This window comes from Phasianus colchicus, chromosome Z (assembly GCF_987193195.1).
Source record: "Phasianus colchicus chromosome Z, bPhaCol1.hap1.1, whole genome shotgun sequence".
Lineage (NCBI taxonomy): Eukaryota > Metazoa > Chordata > Aves > Galliformes > Phasianidae > Phasianus > Phasianus colchicus.
In genome coordinates, this window is record NC_143476.1 from 50255811 (window position 1) to 50281872 (window position 26062).

Genomic DNA, 26062 nt, shown 5'->3' on the forward strand with positions numbered 1-26062 from the left:
GGAATCAATAAGGTTTGAAAATTCCTTTAAGATCATCTAGTCCAACCATCTACCTATCACTAATATTTCCCCAATAAACCATGTGCCTTAGTACAACATCTGAGCAATTTTTGAATACCTCCATGGACAGTGACTCAACTACTTCCCCAGGCAGCCCATTCCAGTGGCTGACCACTCTTCTGGAGAAGAAATTTCTCCTAACATCCAACCTGAATCTCCTCTGCCACAACTTGAGGCCATTTCCTCTAGTCCTATCGCTAGCTGTGTAGGAGAAGAGGCTGCCCCCCCACTCTGCCAAAACTTCCTTACAGGCAGCTGTAGAGATTCTCTCCTCAGTCTCCTCCAGACTGAATAGTCCCAGTTTCTTCATCTGCTTCCCTAACACTTATGCTCCAGATCCCTCACCATCTTCATTGCCTTTATCTGGACATGCTCCAGGGCCTCAATGTTTTTCTTGTAGTGAGGGGCCCAAAACTGAACAAAGTACTCGAGTGGTGGCCTCACCAAGGCTGAGTACTGAGGGACAATCAACTTCCTGCTCCTGCTAGCAAAGCTATTTCTGATACAAGCCTAGATGCTGTTGGCCTACTTGGCCACTCAGACACTCTGCTGGATCGTGTTTAGCCACGCACTGACTAGTATCCCCAGGTCCATTCCTCTCCCACTCCAGCCACCCTGCTTCAAGCCTGTAGGGTTGTTTGGAGCTGTTGTGGCCAAACTTCATCCCATTGGTCTCTGCAAAATGACCCAGCTTGTCATGATCCCTCTGTAGGACCCCTTCTCACCCTCAAGAAGATCAGTGCTTCCTCCCAACTTGGTGTCATCTGCAAACTTACTGAGGACACACTCAATGCCCTCATCCAGATAATAAATAAAGATATTAACAGGACAGCCCCCAAAACTGACTGACCCCTGGGGAACACCACTCATGATTGGTGGTCAGATGGATGTAACTCCATTCACCACCACTCTCTGGGCCCATCCTCCAGCCTGTTCTTTACCCAACAAATAGTGTATCTGACCAAGCCATGTGCTGCCAACTTCTCCAGGAGAAAAAGCCTGGAGGCTTTTCTGAACGCTAGATAGACAATGTCAACAGCCTTTCCTTCATCCACCGGGCAGGTCACTCAATCATAGAAGAAGATCAGGTTGGTCAAGCAGGACCTGCCTTTCATGAGCCCATGCTGGTTGGGCCTGTCCCCCTGGTGTCCCACACATGCCATGTATGATCTGCTCCATTACCTTTTCTGGCACTAAGGTCAGGTTGACAGGCCTGTAGTTCCCCAGATCCTTCTTATGACCCTTCTTGTAGATGGGAGTCACGCTGGCAAGCTTCCAGTCTTCTGGGACCTCACCTGTTTATCAGAAATGTTGACAGATGATGAAAAGCAGCTCAGCAATCACCTCTGCCAGCTCTCTCAGCATCCTCAGGTGGATTCAATCTGGCCCCATGGACTTGTGACAGTCACTTGTGACAGTGGAGCAGTAGGTCTCTAACAACATCAGTAGTTCTATTATTACAGCATAATATAAGAACTCAGGCACAGATTATTTTAATCCTTCAGGAAACCTGATCACATAACCATGCAAGCATCAATCATTTATATTCATTTGGAATCAGAATTATGAAAAGAACCTAGTGGATGCTGCTTACTAGACTCTGTGACTTTAGTATTTCTCATATTGCTCATATATGTTTTCCTATGTTTTTCACTTATTTATGCTTGCTTCAATTTGCTTCTTTCATTCATGTTAAGAGCTAAGACTCTTTTTGAGTCTGGCCCTCTTAATGGCTGTCAGGAGACATAGAAAGAAAAAATGCTAATGTGCAGTGACACAAGAACGCTTCCTTTTATTTTGATGCAACATATTCAGCTTAGAAAAAGTAAAATAAAAATCATTTTTTATCCAATTGAGTGACATCTCCTCACAAGGAAAGGGGTCTGACTGAATTCTAATTAATATTGAAGTGTTAGTTCTTGGAATATCCCAGTTAAAACAAGAAATATCTCAAAGGTTTTTTTTCTTTTTTTTTTTTCTTTTTTTTTTTCCCTCCAAGTATTTGTTTGCAGAAAGATGAGCTGCAGTTTAAAACCTAGAGGCATTTACATCTTTTTCCATTATCCATCCCAAATGTCTGGTACAGATTTCAGGGTTGAAACTATCCATTTGGTAAGAAATTTTTGCTCAGAGCAATGTGCAACATATTGGACAATCAGATAGAGCTAAACTTGGGTATACATCTGGGGTGCTATACAGCATTTTGGAATGGTGGTTTTATTATTAATTGTCTGGTTGAGAGACTTAAACCATTTGGTGCTCGGACAAATTGGAATCCTTTAAGTAAATAGTTTAGTCTTGGCATCCTTTCACTCTAACTGCTGCAACTTATCCAGTTAATGTCGGATGGGTGGATGTTTCATCTCGAAAGCACATTTAGAAGGCCCAAATTTGATTTTATATACACTGTCTCTTACTCTAAAAGCACAGATTTCCAAACAGTGTATAAAAGTCCATAATTCATGCCCAGGCACAAGCAGCATTTGCAACTATTTCAGACTAAACTGGGAAAGTACCTTTTTTTCTGCAGAAACCTGAATTTCTTAAGGTGTCTAAAATTCAGGCTAGGGCTCTGGCTTCATGAATTGCATCTGGCTACTGCTTTCAGATGTTGGTGGCAGAATGGGAAAATTCACGCTGAACAGATAGCACAGTCACAGGAGACAATCACACTATCATGCTTAATAATGTATTACGATAAAAAACACTTAAGCTTCAATTTTGCAAATGTTTATTAAGTGCTTAACTCCCAGGGTACTCTCAAGTCTGTAAAATTAAGCAGATGTGTAACTGTTTGCAGTATTTGTACCTTAGAACTTGCTCTGAATCCTACCAAGCTCAATGGAGAATGTGTTTGGGACTTTTGGAAGCATATACATTGTTGAGATGTTGAAGACTTTTTGAGACAAAAATAGAAGAAACTTCCTTGTCAGTACAAATAATCTTAAAATCGGATGGAATGGTGGTTGAGGTGTGTACGTGTGCACGTGTGTATGAAAACAAAGCAAATATTTCCAAGAGTTTCAGCAGAAAAACCATGAGATTTTGTAGTGCAACGGGACATTGACAAAATTATTGGAACCATCTTTTGCTCTGCGTCTTTGAGCTCCCTATGAAAATGCTGAAACATTGTTTGCCTAGAAGGACGACTAGCTTTAGGAACTATGCTATTTACTGACAGTGCTTCCAACAACAAGTAGGAGGCATATGTTGATACGTACCTTCATCTTACCAAAAGAGGTAAAGATGAAGCCTGAAGCCCAAGGCCTGGCCACCTTGTTGAAAAGGTGATAGCTCAGGGAGCTAAAGTTTTGTGAAAAAAAACTCCTTCATTTGACAAAAACAGAATTGGTTTTATGAACTACTCAAACTCAAAAGCTTCAGGTAAGCTGTCTTATCTGTAGTCTGAAAATCAGTAGTGAGATAAAAGACTTTAATATTATACATTTGGCAATGCAAGAAGATTTAGCTATGTGTGTACCATGGCTTTTTGTGCACTAACACATAGAACTATGAAATATGTGATTTTTTTTTTTTTTTTCCTATTAAACTTCCAGAATTTCCTTCCCTCCTTCTGCCCCATATCAGCAAAATATTTCAGTAGCAATGTTTTTACTCTGTTGTTGTGGGGTTTTTTTGTTTTTTGTTTTTCAAATCAGAATATTGCAAAAGTACAAAGCAGTGTGTGGATGGCTATCCTGAAAGATAACTGATCTATTTGAAACATAAGACCTAAAAATTATTCAGTACTTTGTAGAACTTAACTCAATTCCTATTTTATTCAAAACTGCACAATTCCCATCTCCACATATAAGCAGGAATACTTCCAATGAGTGCTTTTTTTTATGTTACAGCAGATCAGTTCCAAATGTATTTTCTTGTATTTTCTTATTACACTGTCTTCCCAGAATATGTTTTAAACAGAATTATTTGTTATTTATAGGCTCTTGTTTAAGCCTATAAAATCCTGCCTCTGTTAAATTTTCATTTTGGCCCATTGGCCAGCTGGTATTCTGAATGATCATGTTGTTGTGCAAACATACCAGATAATGAGGAGAAGATGGAGTATGTACTTCTTGGCAAATATATGCACATTGCAAAGATTTTGTTTGTTTGCTTGGGAGGTAAAAAAACATCCTATGTCTGCTAAGAGATCTGAAATGATAATCAGAAACTAACCTGAAAAGTCAGAGTGCTTTGCTTCCATTTTTCATAATAAGTATAATTAAAACTGTATGAAGACTGGAATGCTGAGAGGTGACTCAAGTAATTGGCTGGTTAATGTTAAGAAGGTGTAAATTCTCCAGAAAAGCCATATGCATACCAACTGAAAATGCAACCCTTGAAATAAATCCATCTGCCTACATTTGTTTTAACAGTAATACTGACCTTGGAGCAAGGTATTTCCGAAAGATTTTTAATGACCAGCTGGAATTAATAGCCTTTGGCTGTACCTTAGGCTTTAAACTCTGCCCAGTCAGTCATTAATTCTTAGGAAACGCTCTGTTCCTTGATTGTTACAGCTTAACTGCATGACAATCTGGACTGTAAATAACTGTTAGCAGAGAAAATATAATTATTGTTAAATGCATATAGTACCTTCCTTCAGAAAGGATTCCAAAGTATTTACAAGCTGGGGGACCTGAAAAAAGTATGCTAAGAAAACTTTTGTTGCTGGGAAAATAGCCTGTTTGGTAATAGAAAGGACTAAGAAGATTCTTACTAAGTGTCTGATAAATTAGGCACCTTTAGGGTTGTCTTGACTGGCAGCTACGAGTTTCTGGCTGTAGGCTAAAGAAGCATTACTTTCTTCTACCTCTGCCTTTTGGTCAGGAAGATATGAACAATGTGGATATTTATCTATCTTCTGGGAAAACATGTCAAAAGCATTCAAATATCTGCCATCAAAGCATTAACATGCAGAAAAAATATGCAGGTAAGCCTATCATACAAGTGCTATATCTAATGCAGCACAGCCTTATTTGCAGTGTCTCCATGCTGCAGGGGAATTAGGAGGGAAGCAACAGATTACTGAAAGAGCTGATCTGGGTCAAGTAAATCTAATTTCTGCCATGTCACCAAGAATATCTGCAGATATATTTACAGCCAGAAGGATGAAGATACAGACTCAGTGAAATACAAAGCGTAAGAATCAGGGGACTGAATGCCAAATTTTTTGGCTTGCTCAACTCCAACAATATGGTTAAAGATTTAGACCACAATTTTCCATTCAACCACAAGTATTAGTGAGGTGCTGAGAAAGTTAGTTCTGATTTTGCAAAACTAGATAAGCTTGTGTTGAACAGTGTGCATACCAGCTGCACTGTCTCTTGCTGGAATCATAAGCACAACATCAAGGACTTCACCAAACTACCAGCCAAGGCTGAGCTTAGGCATGCAGCTTCACTGTGAAGAAATACGGAGCTTCTGGAGCTCAAAACAAACTCTTAGGAAGTGATTAATAAGCCAGCCTCTTTCCTATTTGTGAATGAGGGAAGGTTGACTCTATAGACCTATCGCAATCCTACACTTGATAAATGACTACTGGCACATGTAGGCTGAAGAATTTTATCATGTAGATGTAAAGAGAAACCAATGATAAGCATAAAGTTGTACGAGATTTCAGTTACACAAGACGTCAAATCCAATTGGCAGGTAAAATTGTGTTGTATAGACAAGAATATCCTTTTAATTATATCATTATTTGGCCTGGTAAGACATCCAATACATTGTATATTAATAATATATAATATAATAATTATAAACATATAATATATATTATATAAATATATATAATTATAATGTATAACGATGTGTATCTCTTAACAAGAACTAGTTGATTCTTCAACAATTTTAAATTATGTTTTGCTAATGCTGGTAAAATAACCATAAAAAATGTTTTTATCAGTGGCTTCAGACTTCCTTAAAAGAACAGACTTCTTGTATTTTCTTCTTGCTGTTTCTTCTTCATTCTTATCTTTCAACTATTTTTTGACTGTTCGATAGTGTTCATTACACTTTACAACTTCCTGAAGGGAGGTTGTGATGAAAAAGGGTCTGGCCTCTTCTCCCAGGCAAATAGTAGGACCCGAGGAAATGGCCAGAAGTTGTACCAGAGAAGGTTTAGGTTGGACATTAGGAGAAACTTTTTCTCTCAGTGGGTGGTCAGGCACTGGAATGGCCTGCCAAGGGAGGTGGTGGAGTCGCTGTCCCTGGCAGCGTTCAAGAGGCATCTGGATGAGGAGCTGTGAGATATGGTTTAGTAGCTTGTGGTACTAATAGGAATGGGAAGACGGTTGGAGTAGATGATCTTGCAGGTTGTTTCCAACCTTGTGATTCTATGATTCTATTATTCTATGATAAAGATTGGACTTCCTTTTCACATCATGTACTCACTCCTAGAGCATTTTGCAATGACAATATCATTATTCTCATTTAACAGATGAGGAAACAGATTTTCCTCTTGGAGGAAGCAAATAAAATGTCTTCAGCCACCTGGAAGACTCACTGTTCTTTCAACGCGCTCTTCACAAAATTCACCGTCTGATTAATTTGTTTTAAATGTAGTTTTATTGGCTATGATATGCTTATGCACTGTGGCTTTAGTGAGAGAAGATAACTTTTCTAGATGGGACAGAAATGGATGCTCAGGTCATCAGCTTTTTGGTGAAGTCAGGCTGCATGCATTTTAATTTCAGGTGGAGATCATGGATGATCATGGAGATCAAGGCCTGTTCTCTTACAGTCAAATAACACCAATATCTTGAGTTTTTTCCAAACATAGTTATCCTTTCAGTCAGTTTGCACAACCTGATTATCTGAAGAGCCTCATTAGTGAGAAATTTAGAGGGATTTTGGTATGTGGGGAGTAGAGAGTAGCTAGTATTTCAAAATGTTTAAATTATAGTTTGGGGAATGTTAATTATTTTTCCATTCTCATCTGCACAAACTGTAGCTTAAAAGAAATTACCATAGTGGATCAGGCCACCTGTATAGCTATCTAGGTCATCCACTGGCAGCATCAGCTCATAGATAATCAAGTCTGAGCTGCTATCCGTGGTTGTAGAACTGCTTACTGTTATTGGTCACTTCAAATTCAGTGGTTTTTGTGAGCTCAGCTATTGGAAACTGAAAGGCTCCCTTGTCCACCTCTGCCTTCACAACTAGGTAGGCTGACACAAGAGAACTGAGAAGCTCCCAACAGATGGACATGCCATAGCTTAGTATGTTGGACTTCACTCTCCATTTCTTTATCACGTTTTGCCCAGACTAGTGTAGTTCAGATAAGAGATTTTTAGGCAATAGTTAAGGTTGATTCCATTTAATTTCAGGTTATTGTGAGCCCCATTTGGTACAACCTAGTGGAGAGACGATTCAGCTTGTTATCTTGGATTCTTATTTGATATCATTATTTCATGAAAAAGAAACACAACTATTTTATAGGATTAAATATAAAGTAACCTCTAACAATGCTGTAGCTGCTCCTAGAGTTCACGTATGCCCTGTGAAGTGAAGTACTCATATACAAATGTAATGAAGTGCATAGCTGAATACTAGGGTTGAGTTAAAACTCAAAGAGTGACTGAGCTTCCAGGGTCACCATTAACAGAAAATATGGGATGTGACACTGTGGGTGACAAGACAAGAAGGGACAAGCAACTCTTTACAAAATTAATAAAAGTATATATGGAGCAACAAACCCTACATTTTAATCTTGTGATTATTTCACAAACATTAGCATTATGAGATTTTTTTGTCTCTTACTTCATATTTCTTAGTACATTTAGATTTATTGTATGTGTGATAGCTTTATTATTAGCTTGGCTGTGCAGTGCTCAGATTTGTGATAATTCAACACAATTCACACTGACTTTATAGTTCAGTAATATATATTCTCAATCATCATAATTCATTTCTTGTCTTTGCTGTTTTACTACATATTATGTATTTGTATATACGTCTTTCCCTTACGCAGATATCTGAAGCAATGCCTCTAAAACTGGATTTTTTTGAACCTGTACAAAGCTGTACAAGGTAGTTTTGGACTATATGTATTACATGCATGTAAATTATTATCACTTATGCATCGTATTCAACCTATTAAATTACAGAATATTTTAAAGGCAGTGAGGAAATAAAGGAAACAAAGGAACATTTATTCAGTGAGAGAATGATAGAAAACAAATTGATATTTTGTCTGGGATGTCATAAAGAAAGGACTAAATCTGAAGATAGACAAGGTTAAAGAAAGGTTAATACCAATAAAGGAAGAAGGACTGCTAAAACAACTGAGAGGAGATTTATGAAAGAATGCATTCCAGAGATTTGCAACTATGAATATTGCAGGCAAAGGAGTGTGGATGACAAACTGTTTAAAGAAGCAGTGAAGGCACTGGAATATTGGAGTTATATTTCCTTTGGAAGGTCAAAGAAGCACCATATTGTAGTGTCCAATAAGCTAAATGAAGGAATGAGAAATATGAGGTTTCAGTTAATGTACAGAGAATGAAGGAGAAAAGCAAGCAATCCACAAATTGCAATTCTTGTTTTGGACTACAGACCTGTATTTTTTCAACCTTGTTTTGATTAACACCAGAATGAATACAACTCTATAGAGCTGCTTAACTATTTTGGTAGTTACTTTAATATTCAGTCATATTTCCATTTTGAAAATAATCCCTTAGGAATTCTTACGACCTGTTTTTCTGTGACAGAGATCAGCTAAACTGAAGAAATAGGTAATAATTGAAGGCATGAAGGCCAGGCTTGTGAAATGACCTACCTGACTGTGAGCAAAGGATTGCATAAAACATTCAGCAAATGTTTAACAATGAAGACCATTGCGATAATTTCTTAAACTTATCTAAGGATGACTTACTTCATGAGAGATTGGATTCAAACCTAAGATTTATAACATCTCATTGTCTTTCCACTCTTCCACCAAACCTTTTTTCCTGCATCTTATGGTCCTTTCTTCTCTTCTCTTCTCTTCTCTTCTCTTCTCTTCTCTTCTCTTCTCTTCTCTTCTCTTCTCTTCTCTTCTCTTCTCTTCTCTTCTCTTCTCTTCTCTTCTCTTCTCTTCTCTTCTCTTCTCTTCTCTTTTCTCTTCCTTACACTATGGATCTTTTGGTTTTGACAGAAATTATTCTGACTTTTGATGGAAAGGTACAGGACATAAGATGAAAAGGCAATCTCCTTTTTTGAACAAAATTATGCCAGTTTGGTAACTGTGCTTTTACTTTTAATACATCTGTTTCATCCAGATGATAAAATGCAATCCTAAGATAAATTTATCCACTTACATGCTTACAGTTTCTCCTTGTATTCTCCCTCTTGCACTTTCCCCGAGGGACAGTGACTGTGTTTTGCTGCACTTTTTGAGCAGTAGAGTAGTACATGGCAACATTTTGCTTTTGTCTCAGTTAGTGATCTGTATCATTTTATGAAAAGTTGAGGCATACCTCTCACGTATATGAATTTTACTTTTTTTCTGTTTCAAAATTTCTGGCTTAATGGAATAAGAAATAATAAATTGTTTTACTTGCAACATTTTACTTTTCCATGGGCTTGCTTGAAATGTTAGCTTCAAGAAGAGCTTAACTTTCTTGTGGATAAATTCAAACTCTGAAGAAAAATTCATTGAAATTTAATTTCTAAATTTGTTAATCTCACTTGTAATAACCAAGTTTGCAAAGTAAAAATATACTAAAGACTTTTGGAGGCTGATGGTTTAGAGTTTACTGAGGTACTTTTAATTATGTTGGTAATTTCATTTTCTAAAATGTAATGCTTCATATTTGACGTTTGTTTGAAAGATGATGTAAGTCACAATAGAATATAAAGCTTTTTAGCTAGATTTTGACTCTGAACAGGCAGTTTCCCAAACCTCCAAACCTCTGTAAATTCATTCAGGCATGATCTTTATCACATTTTGTCGATTTGCACCTGATTGGTGCCAATAAAATCAGTGCTTCCCTTTTTATTATCTTAACTTTTGCTAGAACTTTTCATGTTCTGGTACGCATAGATACCTCAACTAGGTATATACAGTAAGAAATAATACAGTCACATACATGGAACTGAAATTCTCAATGAAGTATTTCATATTGCTAACAGCTGTCAACAACAGGTCACAGCAAAGTCATTAACTTTCCATTCCACAGCAAGTATTTCATACTCCTCCTGTATGTCACAGAAATGTTTCAGAGTGTCAGCAGGGAATACCACAGAAATAAGCTCTCAGCTCCCATGCACTGTGCATTGCTCCTGTGGACAAAGCTTTGGGAATGCTTCAGTGTTCACCCATTCCACAAACAGCAGGATATCAAGGAAGTCTTTTATCTTTTGCTGCTTTCTTCACGCCTTGGGAATGATCAGCTTCACTCATGTTTTTCTCTACAGCACCTGCTGAGAGTGCAGATACGTACAGGGATAGGAATTATACTCAGGATATGTATCCATGAGGAAATTTATAGAAACAGAAATATAATTAATCACCAAGGTAAATATTTCAGCTTGGTAAGTAATGTGTGTACTGAAAATACATATATAGAAAAGATGTACAAGAAGACAAATTATGACAATCTTGTCAGTGTAAAGATTAGCTAATTGATTGATACATGGTATAAGTTCCAAATTTTATTCTTGTGCACATATATTTTGTACTAGAATGGGAAGCAGAAAAGGCATAGCTGTAATAAACACTAGGAATTCTTAAGGTTCAGTTCGAGGAGCATAAAATGCTGTTGACATATCCACAGACAATTTTTTGGAATCCTGCAGGGGCTCCCCAGTTCCCCATTATTTGTGTTATACATAGATATGTATATTTATATATATATAGCCATGAACATAGATAAACATAATATATGTGTACATATGTGCATGTTACACACTGCGGTGTTCCCCGGAAGGAAGGGAAACCTTTTGACTTTTCCTGACACTATGTTTGACACACTAATAGTTGAGCAGTTCCAGTTCCATTTGTAAAGGACTACAATGTATATTCAGTGGATATATTAGCTCCTTGTAGCCTTGCAGCAAAGTTTTGAACTACCCAGAGTTAGGTGAAGATACTTAGCGTGTTTGCTTCAGGTAAGGGGTCTGAGGGCATTTTGCCTGGTAACATGCATTTTTGGAAGCAGCATTTCTTCAACAGTTAAAGCGGCACATGCTTTTTAGCTAATGACTGCACCGTGTGCAAAATATATTGCATATGTGGTGGTCACGTGCACTGATAAATTATATTTACCATGCACTGTGGAGTGTCTCACCTGCAGTTTGTCCCATTAGTCTATCTTCCCAAGTATTTATTCTAACATTTCAAACATCTAAGCAGCTTCAAACAGCTGTTGTTTTTTTTTTCCCCAAACCCATCAAAGATGGATTTCTTTCTTTACTCCAAAACAAGAATTTTCTCTTACCAGATTACTATTATCCAAAAGATATAAGGATGAAATTTTGCCCTGAACCAAAGCGTAGTATCTCACATACCTCATCAAAGCGCAGAATTTCACAAGCAGCTTTTGTAACATGCCTAAGCAAAGAAGAAAATTGCTATGTTCTCAAGAAAAACCCTTTCTGACATGTTCAGATTTCAAAGTCATAGCATTTTTATCTGTAGCAGCACTACCTGCACTCTATAACTTCTTGAAGAGAGGTTTTGATGAGGAGGGGCTTGGCCTCTTCTCCCAGGCAACAAAAGGACCCGAGAAAATGGCCAGAAGTTGTACCAGAGGAGGTTTAGATTAGACATGAGGAAAAACTTTTTCTCTCAGAGAGTGGTCAGGCACTGGAATGGCCTGCCAAGGGAGGTGGTGGAGTCGCCGTCTCTGGCAGTGTTCAAGAGGTGTCTGGATGAGGAGTTATGAGATGAGGTTTTGTTGCTTATGGTAGCAGTGGTAATGGGAGGATGGTTGGACTAGATGATCTTGTAGGTCATTTCCAACCTTCTGATTCTGTGATTCAATGATCCTGTACCTCTGATGAGTTTTAACAGAATAAGTTTTTAGAAGGTTCAAATATTTACTACTAGTAATTCTCCCTTTGAAATTGTATGGTTGAGTTAGCTGTATGCTTAGTAGTACCTGCTGTTAAAGATCAAGGCTATGAGAAATAGTCCCAATAATATTTTTGAACATTCAGATGTTTTGCATTTATTAAATGTACTAGAGGGGCAAACTGAATTCAAAATGTCTGAAGTAGCATAAATTTGTATTGGCATTCACTTGATTTGTACTACCTAATTCATTATTCAGATCAATGCCTCTCTTTTTTTTTTTTTTTTTTTTTTTTTTAGCTACTTAAAATAAGGGTCATTTGAAGGTAATACTATCAAGTGTTTTTTTCACCTATGCAAATTTAAGCATATTAGTCATTTGCTATGACTTTTACTCCTATTTTTAAACATCTGTCTTCTATATTCTTTCTCATGACTTTCTTAAATTTCTTTTCTTTTTTTTCTTTTTTCTTTTTTTTTTCCCTTTTCCTCCTGGGTTTATTTTTCACAGTTTCTGTTACGTTACAATGATCTTTGCCCATATGTTTGGGTGTGCATGCAAATGGGAATATGGGTCCTTGCATAGGGAGATGAAAACTGGCTTTGTTAATGGTATAGGCATCAGGTTGATTATCAATGGTAGTTTTTTGATACTCTCTGACTATGGAATAGAAATAAACACTGGGCAATCATGAAACATACCCAGTCAGAAATATAAAAAATGATGTTATTTATCCTCTTGCACTCAAATTTCTTTCACTGTGTTAGAACAGTTTCAGCAATTAAATAATTAATTTTGTTGACATTTAAGGAAGTGTTGACATGACTGATCATAGAAAACAAATAGAAATTCTCCCATGTTTTCAATTGACAAGAAAGGGAAGGCACAGAATGATTGAAGACTTGTATGAGTTATGAACTGGACTCACAGCGTGAATATGGGTGTCACACCCAAAGCTCTGAGCTGTGCTGCGCAGATGTGCTGGATGTGTGGGAAACATCCTAGCCAGTTTATCTTGGTGGATTGCCTGATGAGCAATTGCTGTTTCCCAAAAAAGTACTCTGGAACTTCTACAGCTGAGCCCTTCTAATTCATCAGGTGCCGGCAATTCAGTAATACTAAATGAAAATAAAGTAATGTAGGAATTATGGACCTATTACTACATAGGCTAGGCTGAATTTGTATTTGTATGGAAGGAGATTGTGTCTCATTTTACAGAAAATTGAAAGCACCAACGAGAGGAAAAGATGACACATCATGCAAAATCTGAATAGAAGACTACAAAAGCTAAATGAAAGTAAGGCATTTGCAGTTTTTATCTAGTTCAGCTTACATTCAAAGCAGAAAACAACTTTAGCAGTGCTGGACAAATTTATACAGTTTTAAAGTTTATGCAGAGGATAAATCTTCTTGAATATCTAATATTTGTAAGCCTGCTAATTCAGACTAATTGTTGGTAGAACAAAAAGTTTGGTATAAATGTTGCACAAGTTTCACAAGTCCCACAAGTTTCTCATAGAAGCATAGAACGTCCTGGGTTGAAAAGGACCACAGTGATCATCTAGTTTCAACCCCCTGCTATGTGCAGGGTCGCCAACCACCAGACCAGGCTGCCAGAGCCACATCCAGCCTGGCCTTGAGCGCCTCCAGGGATGAAGCATCCACAGCCTCCTTGGGCAACCTGTTCCAGTGTGTCACCACCTCTGAGTGAAAAACTTCCTCCTAATATCTAAACCTCCTAAACATCTCCTGTCTTAGTTTAAAACCATTCTCCCTTGTCCTATCACTATCCATCTTGTAAGCAGTCATTCCCCCTACTGTTTATACCCTTCAAGTATTGGAAGGCCACAATAAGGTCTCCCAAGGGCCTTCTCCAAGCTAAACAAGCCCAGTTCCCTCCTTTCCTCACAGGAGAGGTGCTCCAGCCCTCTCATCATCTTAGTGGCCCTCCTCAGGACCTGCTCTAAGAGCTCTGCATCTTTCTTGTACTGGGCGCCCCAAGCCTGGACGCAGTACTCCAGAGCACATCTGAGTGCCCCTCCTAGTGCTGAATATGAATACTACATCGCATAATGCAGCTCTTTTAAGTTACTACTCAGTCTCTTTTAACAACTTGAAGGCATGCTGCCCTGCATATTTCTTTCAAACCTGATCTTTAACCCAAAGATTTAACCCAAAATTTCTTATCTACAGAACTTCAGTGCTCACGCAATTCACACGTTTCCACACGGGCTACAAAGTCTGTTGGTGCTGACAAAACAAACAGGTTTAGCAGATTTAGCACTTAAGCTTAGGCTGACCAGAGAGGTCAAAATTGACTTTATTCCTCGAGGGCCTGCAAGCTGGGCCACGGGCAGGCACACCCATCTACTGGGGCCACCTCATCATCTCTAACCCACCGATACCAACGGCCAGGGAGCCCAGTTCACCCTCACACAAGTCCCGCACAGGTCTGAGTGCTGCAGCACTAGGGAGCAGCGCCTGCGGACACAGAAAACAGAAACGTTTGGGCCTTCGGTCGCGAGGCACACGCGGGCTGACGAGCCGTCATTTCAACCCACGCAGAGCAAAGGGAAGCCCGAGCGGGACGACCCCCCGCGGGCGCTCAGCCGGGCCGTTACAGCCGCGCCACCCACATCCCTCCCCCGCCGGCTCCGCCCTCTGCGCACGCGCGCGGCTGTCACAGCCGGCTGCGCGGCGGCGGAACGCGCGAAAATTCCGAACCGGAGGCGCGAGCAGGACCGCGGGGTAAGCCGAGAGGAGTGGGCGGGGTCGAGGGGCGGGAGGGGAAGAGAGGGGAAGGGAAGAGAGGGAACAACGCCCTTTTCTCGCCCCTTCTCCGCCGCTCCCCCGTCGGTGGTCGGCGGCGCCCCGCGGCGGGGAGGTGGCGCGGCTGGAGGGTCCGCGCATGCGTGTTGGGGGCTGGCGAGTGGCGGGCGTCTGCCGGGCCGCGGTGCCGCTGCTGCCCTCGTCCTCCTGCTTCCCATTCCTTGGACGGGCTGTGGAAATGGAGCGGTCAGATGCTGCAGCGCGCGCTTTTAGGGACTTGGGTTCCTAACGGGCTCAGTTCCTGATCCAGCAGATGTCCAGCTTTTGTGCTGTGCAACCCGACACGGGCAGGCATCTGTTCCAGTGGAACAAGGCCGGGGCGGTGTGTTTTTGTGGAGCGCCTGTGGTGTACAGCGGGGGCTGTGCTATATATCTGCCAGTGCATGTATACAACATGCACCACACCTGTGGGAGGCGAATGGCCTGTCTGACCTGCTGCTAACGAATAGAGAAGGAATCAGCCGTTTCGGGGTTAGGGTCACAAATGTGGTTAGTTAAACCACAGGTTTTTCCAGGGCACTATTTTTGGTGTGGAAGAATAACTAAAATGAGATAACAGCTCTAGTGCTCTGTTTGAGTGATGAATCCTACTTTAGGTAAACTCTCGTGGACATCATGTTCTAGCAACAGAAAACATGGAGAATATGGAGAATTTGGTGATTTTTCCAGTACGTAAAAGTAATCAATGACTTGAAGCCTTTTTTTCTCTCCCCATTCAGAATCCTTGATTTTTATTTTTTATTTTTTTTTTGTGAAAGTAGAGCTTTTCTATCTGTTACCATCAAATTGAAGATCATTCATCTGCTTTCTCCATTGCCTTGTGGTTTTTTTTTTTTTTTTGCTTTTTTTTCATTCATGTCCATGTTCTCTGTCCGAGGTTAAAAAATTGTGTTGCAGAATAACTTGCATGTTATTTCCAGCAGAATTTGAGATATTATCAAGTTATGTTGTGAGCTGACGTCAGTCGTCAATGAAAATCTCCTTTCCGTTAAATTCTGGCATTGCTGGAAAGCCCACTTTGTTGACTTAAGTTTTTAGCAGCATACTGTGTATTTTTCCTCCCTCCGTATGTTTGTTCACCACTGCCATCTCTTGGATAGAAGCAGGCATGCTGAATGCTCATCATAACGTGTTCTCTATGGCTGGTTTTGTAAGGAGTGTGCAAGCTCTGCTGTATGTGCCCCTCAGAGGAGAGTTGTCTTGGAAAACATAGGCACTGGGAGTCTGAAGCAGACACTGACGTCTGTATTTTTTTCTTACAGTTACAGATTTATCTTACAGTCGAGATTTAATGATCGTTTCTATGCTTTTTTAGTTTCCTATGCAAACTAGGCCCTACATGGTTTGACGTCTTCCTACCTTTAGCTACTAAAAATTGAATGTATCAACCAGTTTTAGGCAAGTTTGAAAGCAGGACAGAAGCCTTAAAAGCAATTCTATTCCTATATATTTACTAGACATTGCATACAGAGTGAAACAGACTGTGATAGGTGGAAACTCTGTTGTTCAACTTTTTGTTTGGCACTAGTCCTCTAGTCGAGTGATCCCATATATACGGGCCAGCTGGCCTCTCTGTATGCTGAGTTAACTATAGGATGCTGTCCCTTCAGGGTAGAAATGTCAGAAGAGACAGTATGAGTTTGGTTTTTTTGAGACTGATGTTATTGATAGTTAGTTAAGTCAAGTGAAGTTACCCATTTGAAAGTGGCCAGTTGTTTTTTTTTCCTCAAAATGAAGTGACCTTGTATGCTCAGTACTCTGGAGCCGCCATCTCTTAAGCCATGTATTGAACCAGTTTTCTTTCTTTTTCCCTAAAATGTATGTTACGGTATATTGACCTACAGTTGTGAAGGTGCTGTTTTTGACCAAGAATTATTCCAAAAGCTGGGTGAAGAGCCTTGTAATGGGTAAAACAACTGTTTCCTGAAATAATTAGTCAGAAAATGTTACAGTCCTTCTATTTACGTGGAGATGTTTTGGACATTTTCAGGCAAATGCATATATTGCACAAAATAAAAACCCTTCAGTTTGTAAGATCATTTTTTTTTTTTAATGTGTACAACATGCTTTATAACAAACCGATCAGAAAAAATAGGTAAAAATGTGGCAGGCTGAGAGGAACTTATGTGTATAAACAGCAGAGCAGCTGCTGTAACTCATGTAAAATCTTTAATGAAACAACTTTCACCCAAGTATGTATTCTCATATCTGTTTTTCTGGTTGATATTATTGTAAATAACTACTGTTATTATTGATGTTGCTAAAATGGTAACATTCATTAAGAAGTCTGTCTTTTATGTAGCTTTGGAATTTAAAAAAACCCTTTCTGTTTTGAAACTTAGTGGTAAATTCCACCAATTTCTGTGCTTTAGGACCGAATAGTGAAATTATTTTTAAAATTATAGGAATTTGGAATATATTAAGTATTCTCTATAACAATATGTTGTTCTGTCCCAATAAGTTTGTGGCTCTTTTGAAAGTATTTAAAACTTAGTAAGACTAATCATAGATGTAATTAATAAGATGATTAATCAGTGCTGTGCATAGGCTGGACTTTTACTTATTTGTGCATTTTAGTATAGACATAGTGATTTTTAGGTGGCTATGACAACTGATATACAATAATCATTATTTATATCTCTGATACAAAAATACTCATGAGTATTATAATCATAAATAGAAAAATCTACATTAATGTAATATTTATAACTTGAGTCTTCTAAACACTAGAATTTTTGAGTTAGAGTCTCTAACTTCTTTGAAGGGGTCTTTTATCTGTAACAGTAAGAAATGGACTTATCAGATTTACCCTATTTGCAAGACGTCTCTGTTAAATTTTTAAACTGTCAATCTGTGGTTGCAGATTTATGACATTTGACTTGTGTGTATGTATATGTTGTTGTTGGTTTTGGGTGCATTTTTAACTTCTAATAGAAATTCTGCAGATAAGTAATGCCCTGAGTTATAGCTGTATAAACTTACTAGTCATTAATTGTGTAGATGCTATTGGTAACAATATAAATACTTGCCTAGATATAGTCTGCACTGCATCAGTTATGATAATCTAAGAATGTAAAAGTCCACTGAGGATTTTGTGATTCTTTCAGAGGAGTAAATTTTTTGCACTTGGAAAGCAGGCAAATTGGATGTTTTTGAATGTGCTGTTTTAGTTTGTTTAAAACATAACAACAACAACAAAGTAGTTGAAAGTTGGAAATTAGAGCAGTACTAACAGGCTTCTGTATAGGCAGAATAGGAAAAAGCCCTGGAGAACTGAACAACTTTATTGTCATATGTAAGATATGTTAGAAATGGAAATAGCACTCCAGGCATCTGAATCCTGGAGCCAAACTGCAGGATTGACCTTTCTCCCTGCTGGTAGATTTCCTAGATATGTTAAACTTATAAAACTAGATTAACTCTGTGATAGTATTGAAATATTCCATGCAATTGGTGTAATAAGAGTATCTTGATACACGTCTAAATCAATATATGCGGAAGTCCAAGTAGGACTGGCCAGGAGATGTACCACTATCTAATACTGTTTTCATATGTTATGCCTTAAAATTGGTCATCTACCATCAGGTGGCCCTAACTGATAAGGAACTCTCCTCCCATGTAGTACCAAAACTATACAGCTTTAATTTCTTACCATGGGTGGCATTGTTAGATTGTTACTGTTCTTATGAACAGATGAGACAAAAAATCCTACTGATAAATCACAGGATTCACTATTAGCACAATAAAAAGCACGCAGGCACAGAATATGCAGGAATAATTGACTTAAGAATTCCCCAGATGAGTGCCTCGCAAGTTTTGATGTCAGTGCTGTGTCTCCAGTCTAGCTGCCTGCACAGTCAATTGTTCCTGTAGTTCAAGTTTGACTGAGTGAATCACTGAAAGCCTTTGCTCTCTATGTTTCTGAGGAACTTATCTCTTCTTATTTGCAAAGAATGAATGGGCTGATTTAATGCCTGTGAATAGCATGAAACCTTGTCAATGGACTCAAGGGACAAATGTCTGTGGGAGTGTGTTAAAATAATGTACAACAAAAAGGTGTAAATGTTGATGTGGGTATCATGAAGTTATTTTTTATTCTTCTGAAGAATACATTTTTCTTTTTCTGTCAGGTGTACTTAGTGCCATAAATACATCTTTATTCAGAAGATTTTTTTTTCTTTTTTTTTTCTTTTTTTTTTTTTTTTTTTACTCTGAGGCCATTTCTGGGTGTGGGTAATTGAGGAAAGGGGACAGAAATGTCTGACTGGCAGGTTTTTCTTAGGCCTAAAAGAATTGTTCTTTCATTTGCAGACTCGCTTATACTGTCTGTGGACTATGTGAATGCTTTTCTCAGAATTACTGTGGCCTCAACTGATGTTAGAATAAACATGTATGTTTTTACTTACACTTACCACACTGAATCCATACAAAATAGAGCATGTGTCATAAAATCTGAAAAGAAAATACTTTCCATGTTTGTTATGTGGTCATTTTCTTTTGGGCATAATATTGCCCTTCACCACTGCAACTCTTGTGCCGTATTATTATTCTGTGTTTGAAAATCTTAAGTTGAATAGTAGCCTATACTTGAGGAAATCCTTGACAAATAGTTATGGTTAATGGATTAGAAAGTATGAAGCCCATGTCTTTTACTTCCTGTCATTTGTTTTCTTAGTGACTTCGAGCAAGTTGTTTGTGCCTCTGTTTCCTTGCAATTAGCATGGTTATCTAAAAATACTTTAACACTGTAGAGTTGAAGTTTCAGTTAAAGGAATCTTCTTCGTTACTACATACTACTTACTACTGTAAATATTAGAGGTTCTTTTTTCAATAAACTTTTTAAGAAGAATGATTCACTTTGTAGAAGCAAGTCAATTTTATGGACTGCACAATTAGCACTGTGTATCATTACCATAAGCGATGTTTTAGTGATGTTCAAATACTTGTGCTTGAGAGTTCTGACCATGTCTCTCATCTTCTTGTATTTTTGTGTAAGTCAGGGATAAAACATGGATTTAACAAAGTTGCCTAGCTATTAAAGAAACATACTCGTTGCAACTTAATAGACTCTAGTCATTCTTCTGCTCTATGTCTAGAAAGATTGCCAAACTCTTCCCCCCCCTCCCTTTTTTTTTTTTTTCGGTTTTGTTAATGGTGAAACAAAGATGAAACATGCTATCAATTTGCAGAATCTTGTGCATAGTCCATTTGCAGGAAGATGACTTCATGTCAAGAGCTTTTTTAGGCTTTATTTCTCTAGTAATTGTAATGTGTACAGCTAGAAATTAATTCTGTTCCTTGATATCCTACTGTGAAGGAATATGTTGCTCTCTGTTCCATTACAGAGACTAATGTTCTGATTTGCTCTGTACAATTTACTCTTCATTATTTTCTACTTATGCTTGGAAAGAAGAAGATTACTGAATTTTTGTTTATGGCAAAAATTTAAGTTTTGAAAGCTATAAAAAGCAAAAAATTTTCCAAGGATTGGAGTGCATGTTCCCCCTCTGTGCTGGTAGTAGAGTGTTGGAACTCTGGAATAGAAAAATGATGTACATTCCATGATAAAAATGAATTCATCTCTAGCTAAGGGTTTTTTGCAGAGAAATTACATTCCAAGGAAATAATTTTCTCTGAATTCCACTCGAGCAATATAAAATTAAATGTTAATTGGGGAGGAGTTTCATTAATGGAGAATGGATGATTATTTGTATGTTCAGATAAGATTTCTTTCTCAGGATGTTCTGTAGAGAAAAGGATAGTGAAAGCCTTTTATACTTCTGAGTTTACACTAAAAATGCATAACTGTGAATTTAAGCAGGAGAAGACAGTGATAACGACATGTAAATGTTTAGATGAAAAAGTACAATTTGTATTTGGCACAAAAGTGACTCTGTGTGTGTCATTGCAGTTCATTCACATTTTTGCATTGGCTTACGTAAAGCTATGTGAGAGGATACTATTTGTCAGAAGAAGATAATGAAAATTTAAGCCAAAGTTACTATCCCATAATCCATGAGATATGCATTATCTGGAGTGATGCATTAGCTGGAAAATTGGGTTTAGGAGAAGTGATACAAATGGTAAATTTCCTCTTACAGGGATTTGTCATTATTGCAAGTATTGGTCTAATTTAGCTGATATTGCCAACTTGGTGAACCTTTCTTGTGTGGGTAATATCAATGCTATCAGTGTACCGATTGAAATCTAGGCTCCATTGTTACTGGGTAAAAAAATTATAATAATAAAATGAGCTGCTGATGTAAACAGCATAATTGCTTTCCTTATCATCTAATCTACTAAATAAGGTGTAATACGTATGGTGTTTGGAATGTTGATATCATAGTCTCACATACAGTTGATTTGTGATGTCACTAGCCATAGTGAAGGTAAACTGGTGTACGCAATGCTTAGACTTCTTGCGAAAAAGGATAAAATAGATTACTTCCGTGTTCACAGATATTCTTCCTACTTAGTTCTACCTCCTGCAATTCATAGGCTGAACCAGACATTCTGCATCTCTAAAATTGCATTTATTCTTTGCATTTTCTTCTTACCTGTTGCTAAATAGGTCGGCTGATAAAGAATTGGTATGATTGAAAAGGCTCTGTCCAGCAAAATAAATCTGAGGATATTTTAACATTCAGCTTCATTAGACTTACTCTCCCTCCTCCTCACTATGTTATCCCTTGAGTGCTTCAACAGTGGTTGTCACATTGCAGTGACTTGAGTGTTACTAAAATATATCAGGAGGTTTCCTGCTTAGATTGTGCAATACATTTAAGTTTTGTTGGGGAAATGCATTGAAAGAAGTTTTGCACTCCACCACCATTTTTAGAAGGTCAGTAAGATGTATACTTGTCTGTGCTTTTGGTATCCATGCCCAGTGAGTCATTTCTAGCTTCTACTATGTTTTGTCATATATTTTTACCATTCTGTTGTACGTCACAGTGTTCTGATGAGAGATTGATCAATAAGATATGAAAGAAAGAGCAAGTAGTTAAATGGTAAGCCAGCAGACCTGTTTCTAGTTCAGCTTCTGTTTTGGAGGATATATTGCTCTGCTTAATATCATTATGCACCGGTCAAATCTGGGATTTGCTTTATTGCCTTGAAACAAATTACCACTTTGTACATGAATCTAATTCCCTGCTTTGAGATATGGACAGTTTTATGTGGGCCTTACTGCATTTTGCTCTGACGCTGGAATTCTATTATATTAGCGCCTCATACTGGTCCATACTTTACTTGATTGCAGAAGAGCTTTGTCAGAGATATGGTTTGTTTTCTTCTGTTGCATGTAACTTTTTCTTTCAAATACTTGCAATGTTGGACTCTTAATACCTCTGTTGCTGCTCTTTTTCTTCTTTGTTTTCTTTTTTTTTTTCCCCAGAAGAGTCTTCCACTGGCTTGTTAACAGACTTTGTATTCATTTCAGGTCTTATGACATAATAATCTGCTTTGTGGGCTAGTGGTTGCATCTTTTGGGTATAGAACTAGTAATTAATGACCTTGTCCTGTTGAGATTCAATATGGAAAAAAGATTCAATATCTGAAAATTCAGCAATATCACTCCTAAATGTCTTTCACATCTTTTGTCTTTCACTGTTCCCTAGGGTTAAAGTTGTATGGATATTCTGGGATATTATTTCTGTCTTTCATGTTAGAAAAAGCTTTATTCTTAGATAGCTCAGATGGGGAAAATCAGAAAGAAGATCAGCTGTTCTAACACAAGCCTGCCATTAGAATCAGAAAGTTTTAAAATTCATTTTTGTGTTGTGTTAACAAGGAAGATTTATAAATAGTACTTTTTTTTTGTTCTGAATGTGGTGAACAATGGAAAATGGAAGTTTTGTGTGAATCCCAGCAATGCAGTACATGCTTCCCCAGGATGTTAGGTCTTTTCCAGTCCTGCAGAGTAACATAACACAACTGGAAATACTATGCAGTTTTTAGTGTTAATCACAGTAAACCTGTATGGGAGGAATATGTATACACAAACTGTTCATGAAAGTAATCTTGTCAATAGCCATAGTCCCTTCAGTATGAGAACTGAGCTTTTTTCCCAGTGAGACCTGACAATGTAATTTAGAAAGCAGGTATGACAACTAGTAAAATAACAATTATCAGAGTAAATAGAGGAAGCAAATACAGAAATGTGGAATACTAATTACCTTCTTTAAGAAATGAGTGATTTTATCACCATTTACATCAGCTTGATGACTATTTAATTTACTGGATTTTGCATCTTGCTTAGCCTGGGTTGGTTCCTTTCTTTTGGCAAATCTCTGTCGGTTTTGTTTCTGGAGGAAGATGTATTTGCATGCAGCTTGTTTTAATTAAGAAAGCCTGCATAAAAACACGCTGTTTTTTTTTTTTTTTTTTTTTTTTTTTTTTTTTTGTAATGACTATTTTTTCTTTTTGTAAAGTATATGTGGTTATGATCACAAAGGGGAACAGGCAAGCTTGCTTTTTTTCTGAAGTTATTAAATTAAAAAATCAACACTAGTCAGTACTGGAGGTAAGCACACCATCCTTAATCAAAGTGGAAATTGTTCAATAGATTATTCTTCATTGGTAGACTGCCAGTGAGTGCATGTTGGTTTTAACACCAAGATATAAGACGGTCTGTAAATCTGTTTTCTCAACAACAAACACTGATGACAGGAATAGTAATATGTATATTTAATCTCTACGTAGTTTTTATTCAACTGGAGTCTTTCTGAAGTTTCTAAAAAATATTATAAATTTTTTTGGCAACTGCTACATTTTCTTTTCTTTTTATACAACCTGAAAATATCATCTGATAAGAATTAAATTAGTGATTTGTTTGCTGCTACCTTTAAAACTTAGAAAAACTGAGTTAATAGTCTTCTCTACATTAATATATCAATCATGCTATATTACAATGCAATTAAGGATGATTAACTAATGAATCAAAGTCATGCTATCTTTTGATTGATAAACACTTGGATATATTTTATAATCTCCTGATATCTGTGAGAGAAATAAGCATGAATAAGAAGACTTTTGAACTTTTTGAAGTGTTAACAACCCTAAAAAAAACATTTGGAATGTAGACTGTCTGTATAAATTCTGATAGCTCTGTGGTGAGCAGTTCTGCCTTAAGACTTTCAGCCCTGATGTGATAATAGTTTCTCCAGCTTGCCATGCTACTTTTCCAGCAGATATCTGAGTGGTTGAAGTTCCTCAGCAGGATGAGCACTTCCAATTGCCACACATCCTGTAGCTGGAGGTAGAAGGCCTCATCAACAGCCTCTGCTTGATCTGGTAGCATGTAGTAGACACTGATCAGAAGGCTCCCTTTGCTGCCTTGGTCTCTAACTGTCACCAATAGGCATTTGACTTGCTTATGATTATTGTTTAGGGACAACTGTTCACGTTCTATTCCTTCCCTGATGTAGGTAGCAACACCCTTCCCCTCCTTCCTTGCCTATCCTTTCTGAACAGCTTGTAGCCATTGATAGCCACTTTCCAGTTATGGGAAACATCCCGGTGTTTTGATGATGGCAACTGCATTGTGGTTTTCTAATAGTACAGTAGTTTCCAGTTCCTTGTGTTTGTTTCCCACGCTGTGCATTGATGTTGGGGCAGCTGGTCTTGTCACCTCCCTAAAGGATAACTCCTTAATTCCTTTCAAATATTTCCCTTGATTTTCCCCACTGCCTTCTATTGCCCAGCAGCCACTGCTCATCATCATAGGGTTTTGTGCATGGTACAGTGTTGCCAGCACCTCTCAAGGCAGCGGGTCCTTCAAAGCCTCTCCTATCACCCTGTCCCTCTAATATAGCTATGCCTTTTCGTAGCTTATCATAGGAAGGCTCACTATGCCTTCTGTCCCCCTTCAGACCTAATTTTAGACCTAGTTTAAAGCCCTCCAAATGAGCCCTGGTAGCTTTTCCCCAAGGACCCTTCTCCCGCTTTGAGAAAGGTGAACCCCATCAGGTGTCCGTAAACCTGGTGCCATTTGGTTGTCAAAAAAAAAAACCAAACAAATTTCTGGTGACGGCACCAGCCCCAAAGTCAGGTATTTAAAGCTCCTTTGGTTTGTTTCCAAGTCCTTACCCAACAGAGGAGACAGAAGAAAAAAAGATCTGTGCATTCAGTTCCTTCAGCTGTCCTACCCAGGCCCTGAAATCTCTTTTGATAGCCCTTGACCCACATATAGCTACTTCATCTCTCCGTATATGGACAAGCACAAAGGGGCTGTGGCTTGATGGCTGTACCAGGCTGAGTACTGTTCCTGGTGACATCCTCACTTGAGCCCCAGGAAGACAGACTTCTGTAAGAGGAGCGTCTGCTTGGCATGTTGAACGTTAAGTTCCCTGTAGGAGGATCACAACTCTTCTTTTTCTGTGATGTTGACTTGTTTTCTGTGGTTTGGTTTTGTTAGTTTGTTCAGGCTGAGTGGGCTGCCATCACCCACAGACTGGCCTTTCACACCCAGGGCCTCATACTTGTTGTAGAGAGACATCTGCGTGCGTGGTGTTGGCAGGGAGGGTTTTTGTTTGCAGCTTCAGATGCAGGCTTGCCTCCATCCTCACCTTTCCTTTGTATTCTTGCCCTCCAGCCTTGCAGGATTTTTTTCCTTCAACCTGATGCAGTACATCAGCGTTTTGTGTTTTCTCCTTCGAAATTACCTGTTTGTGCACAAGTGAATTGCCGTTTCCTCGCTCCTGCTCTTCCCCCGTCACTTTCCAATCTGTGTGTTTCATCCCGCCGCCTCACCACAAGCGAGGCACCATCTGCCTGCTAGCACCTCGCGCAGCTGTTCCACTGCACCACGACGCCAGTGGAAGACTCGTGCACTCTACACAGCCGGATGTCTGGACAGATACATCGTTGCCTCTGAATTCAGTCAGGGCTGCAACATCCTTTCTGACAGGGGCAGACACCATAGCTCTCCTTCGGGTGGATACCACGACTGTCTCTGTCCTCGGGGGGGTGTTAATCCTGCACTGAGAGCGGGAGGAGCTTGTACTTTGCGGGTGATAATCTCTCGATGAATGTATCTGTCTAGCACGTAGGGTGCTCGCCGTCCGTGCTCGCCTTGTCTGCGCGAACTGCCCGCTCCAACTTCCGCGCCGCGCTCTTCTGACGCGCCGCGCCCGTCCTGTCCGCGCCGCTCCCGGGTGTCGGGTTTTGTACTCGCG

General features: G+C 38.7%; 2 protein-coding genes across 7 annotated transcripts in view; one reads left to right on the forward strand and one right to left on the reverse strand.

Annotated features, from left to right (window-relative positions):
• Positions 1 to 81: 81 nt before the first annotated feature.
• On the reverse strand, positions 82 to 15072 carry LOC149912975 (uncharacterized). 5 transcript variants are annotated; one of them, XM_090130622.1, is made up of 5 exons: positions 14621 to 15072; positions 14459 to 14540; positions 11554 to 11596; positions 9007 to 10464; positions 82 to 1355 (listed from the first exon to the last, which is right to left on the reverse strand). In XM_090130622.1, exons 1-4 carry the CDS (start codon positions 15044 to 15046, stop codon positions 10440 to 10442), a joined length of 576 nt encoding a protein of 191 aa, XP_089986748.1. In that variant the 5' UTR covers positions 15047 to 15072; the 3' UTR covers positions 82 to 1355; positions 9007 to 10439. The 5 variants fall into 5 exon arrangements, 4 of the variants coding, with proteins under 4 accessions (XP_089986748.1, XP_089986747.1, XP_089986745.1 ...); XM_090130621.1 differs by having other exon boundaries at positions 9007 to 10467; XM_090130619.1 differs by having other exon boundaries at positions 9007 to 11596.
• Positions 14725 to 26062, forward strand: part of FANCC (FA complementation group C) — an 88176-nt gene continuing 76838 nt past the window's right edge. The window contains exon 1 of one of the 2 annotated variants that reach the window (XM_090130618.1): positions 14725 to 14807. Coding sequence is in view for 1 of the 2 variants with exons in the window: in XM_090130617.1 (XP_089986743.1) it covers positions 15524 to 15556 (33 nt within the window). In the remaining variant the exon portion in view is untranslated. Of the gene's footprint in view, positions 14808 to 15071; positions 15557 to 26062 lie in introns of those variants that run through there. The other variant, XM_090130617.1, reaches the window with a different exon arrangement.

Coding starts and splice junctions, on each gene's coding strand:
- LOC149912975 (XM_090130619.1), bottom strand. CDS start 15,046: ATGGGAAGCAGGAGGACGAGGGCAGCAGCGGCACCGCGGCCCGGCAGA. Junction 14,541..14,620: donor CGGGCTTCCCTTTGCTCTGC/GTGGGTTGAAAT, acceptor CTGTGTCCGCAG/GCGCTGCTCCCTAGTGCTGC. Junction 11,597..14,458: donor CTCCCTGGCCGTTGGTATCG/GTGGGTTAGAGA, acceptor TTCTTTGCTTAG/GCATGTTACAAAAGCTGCTT.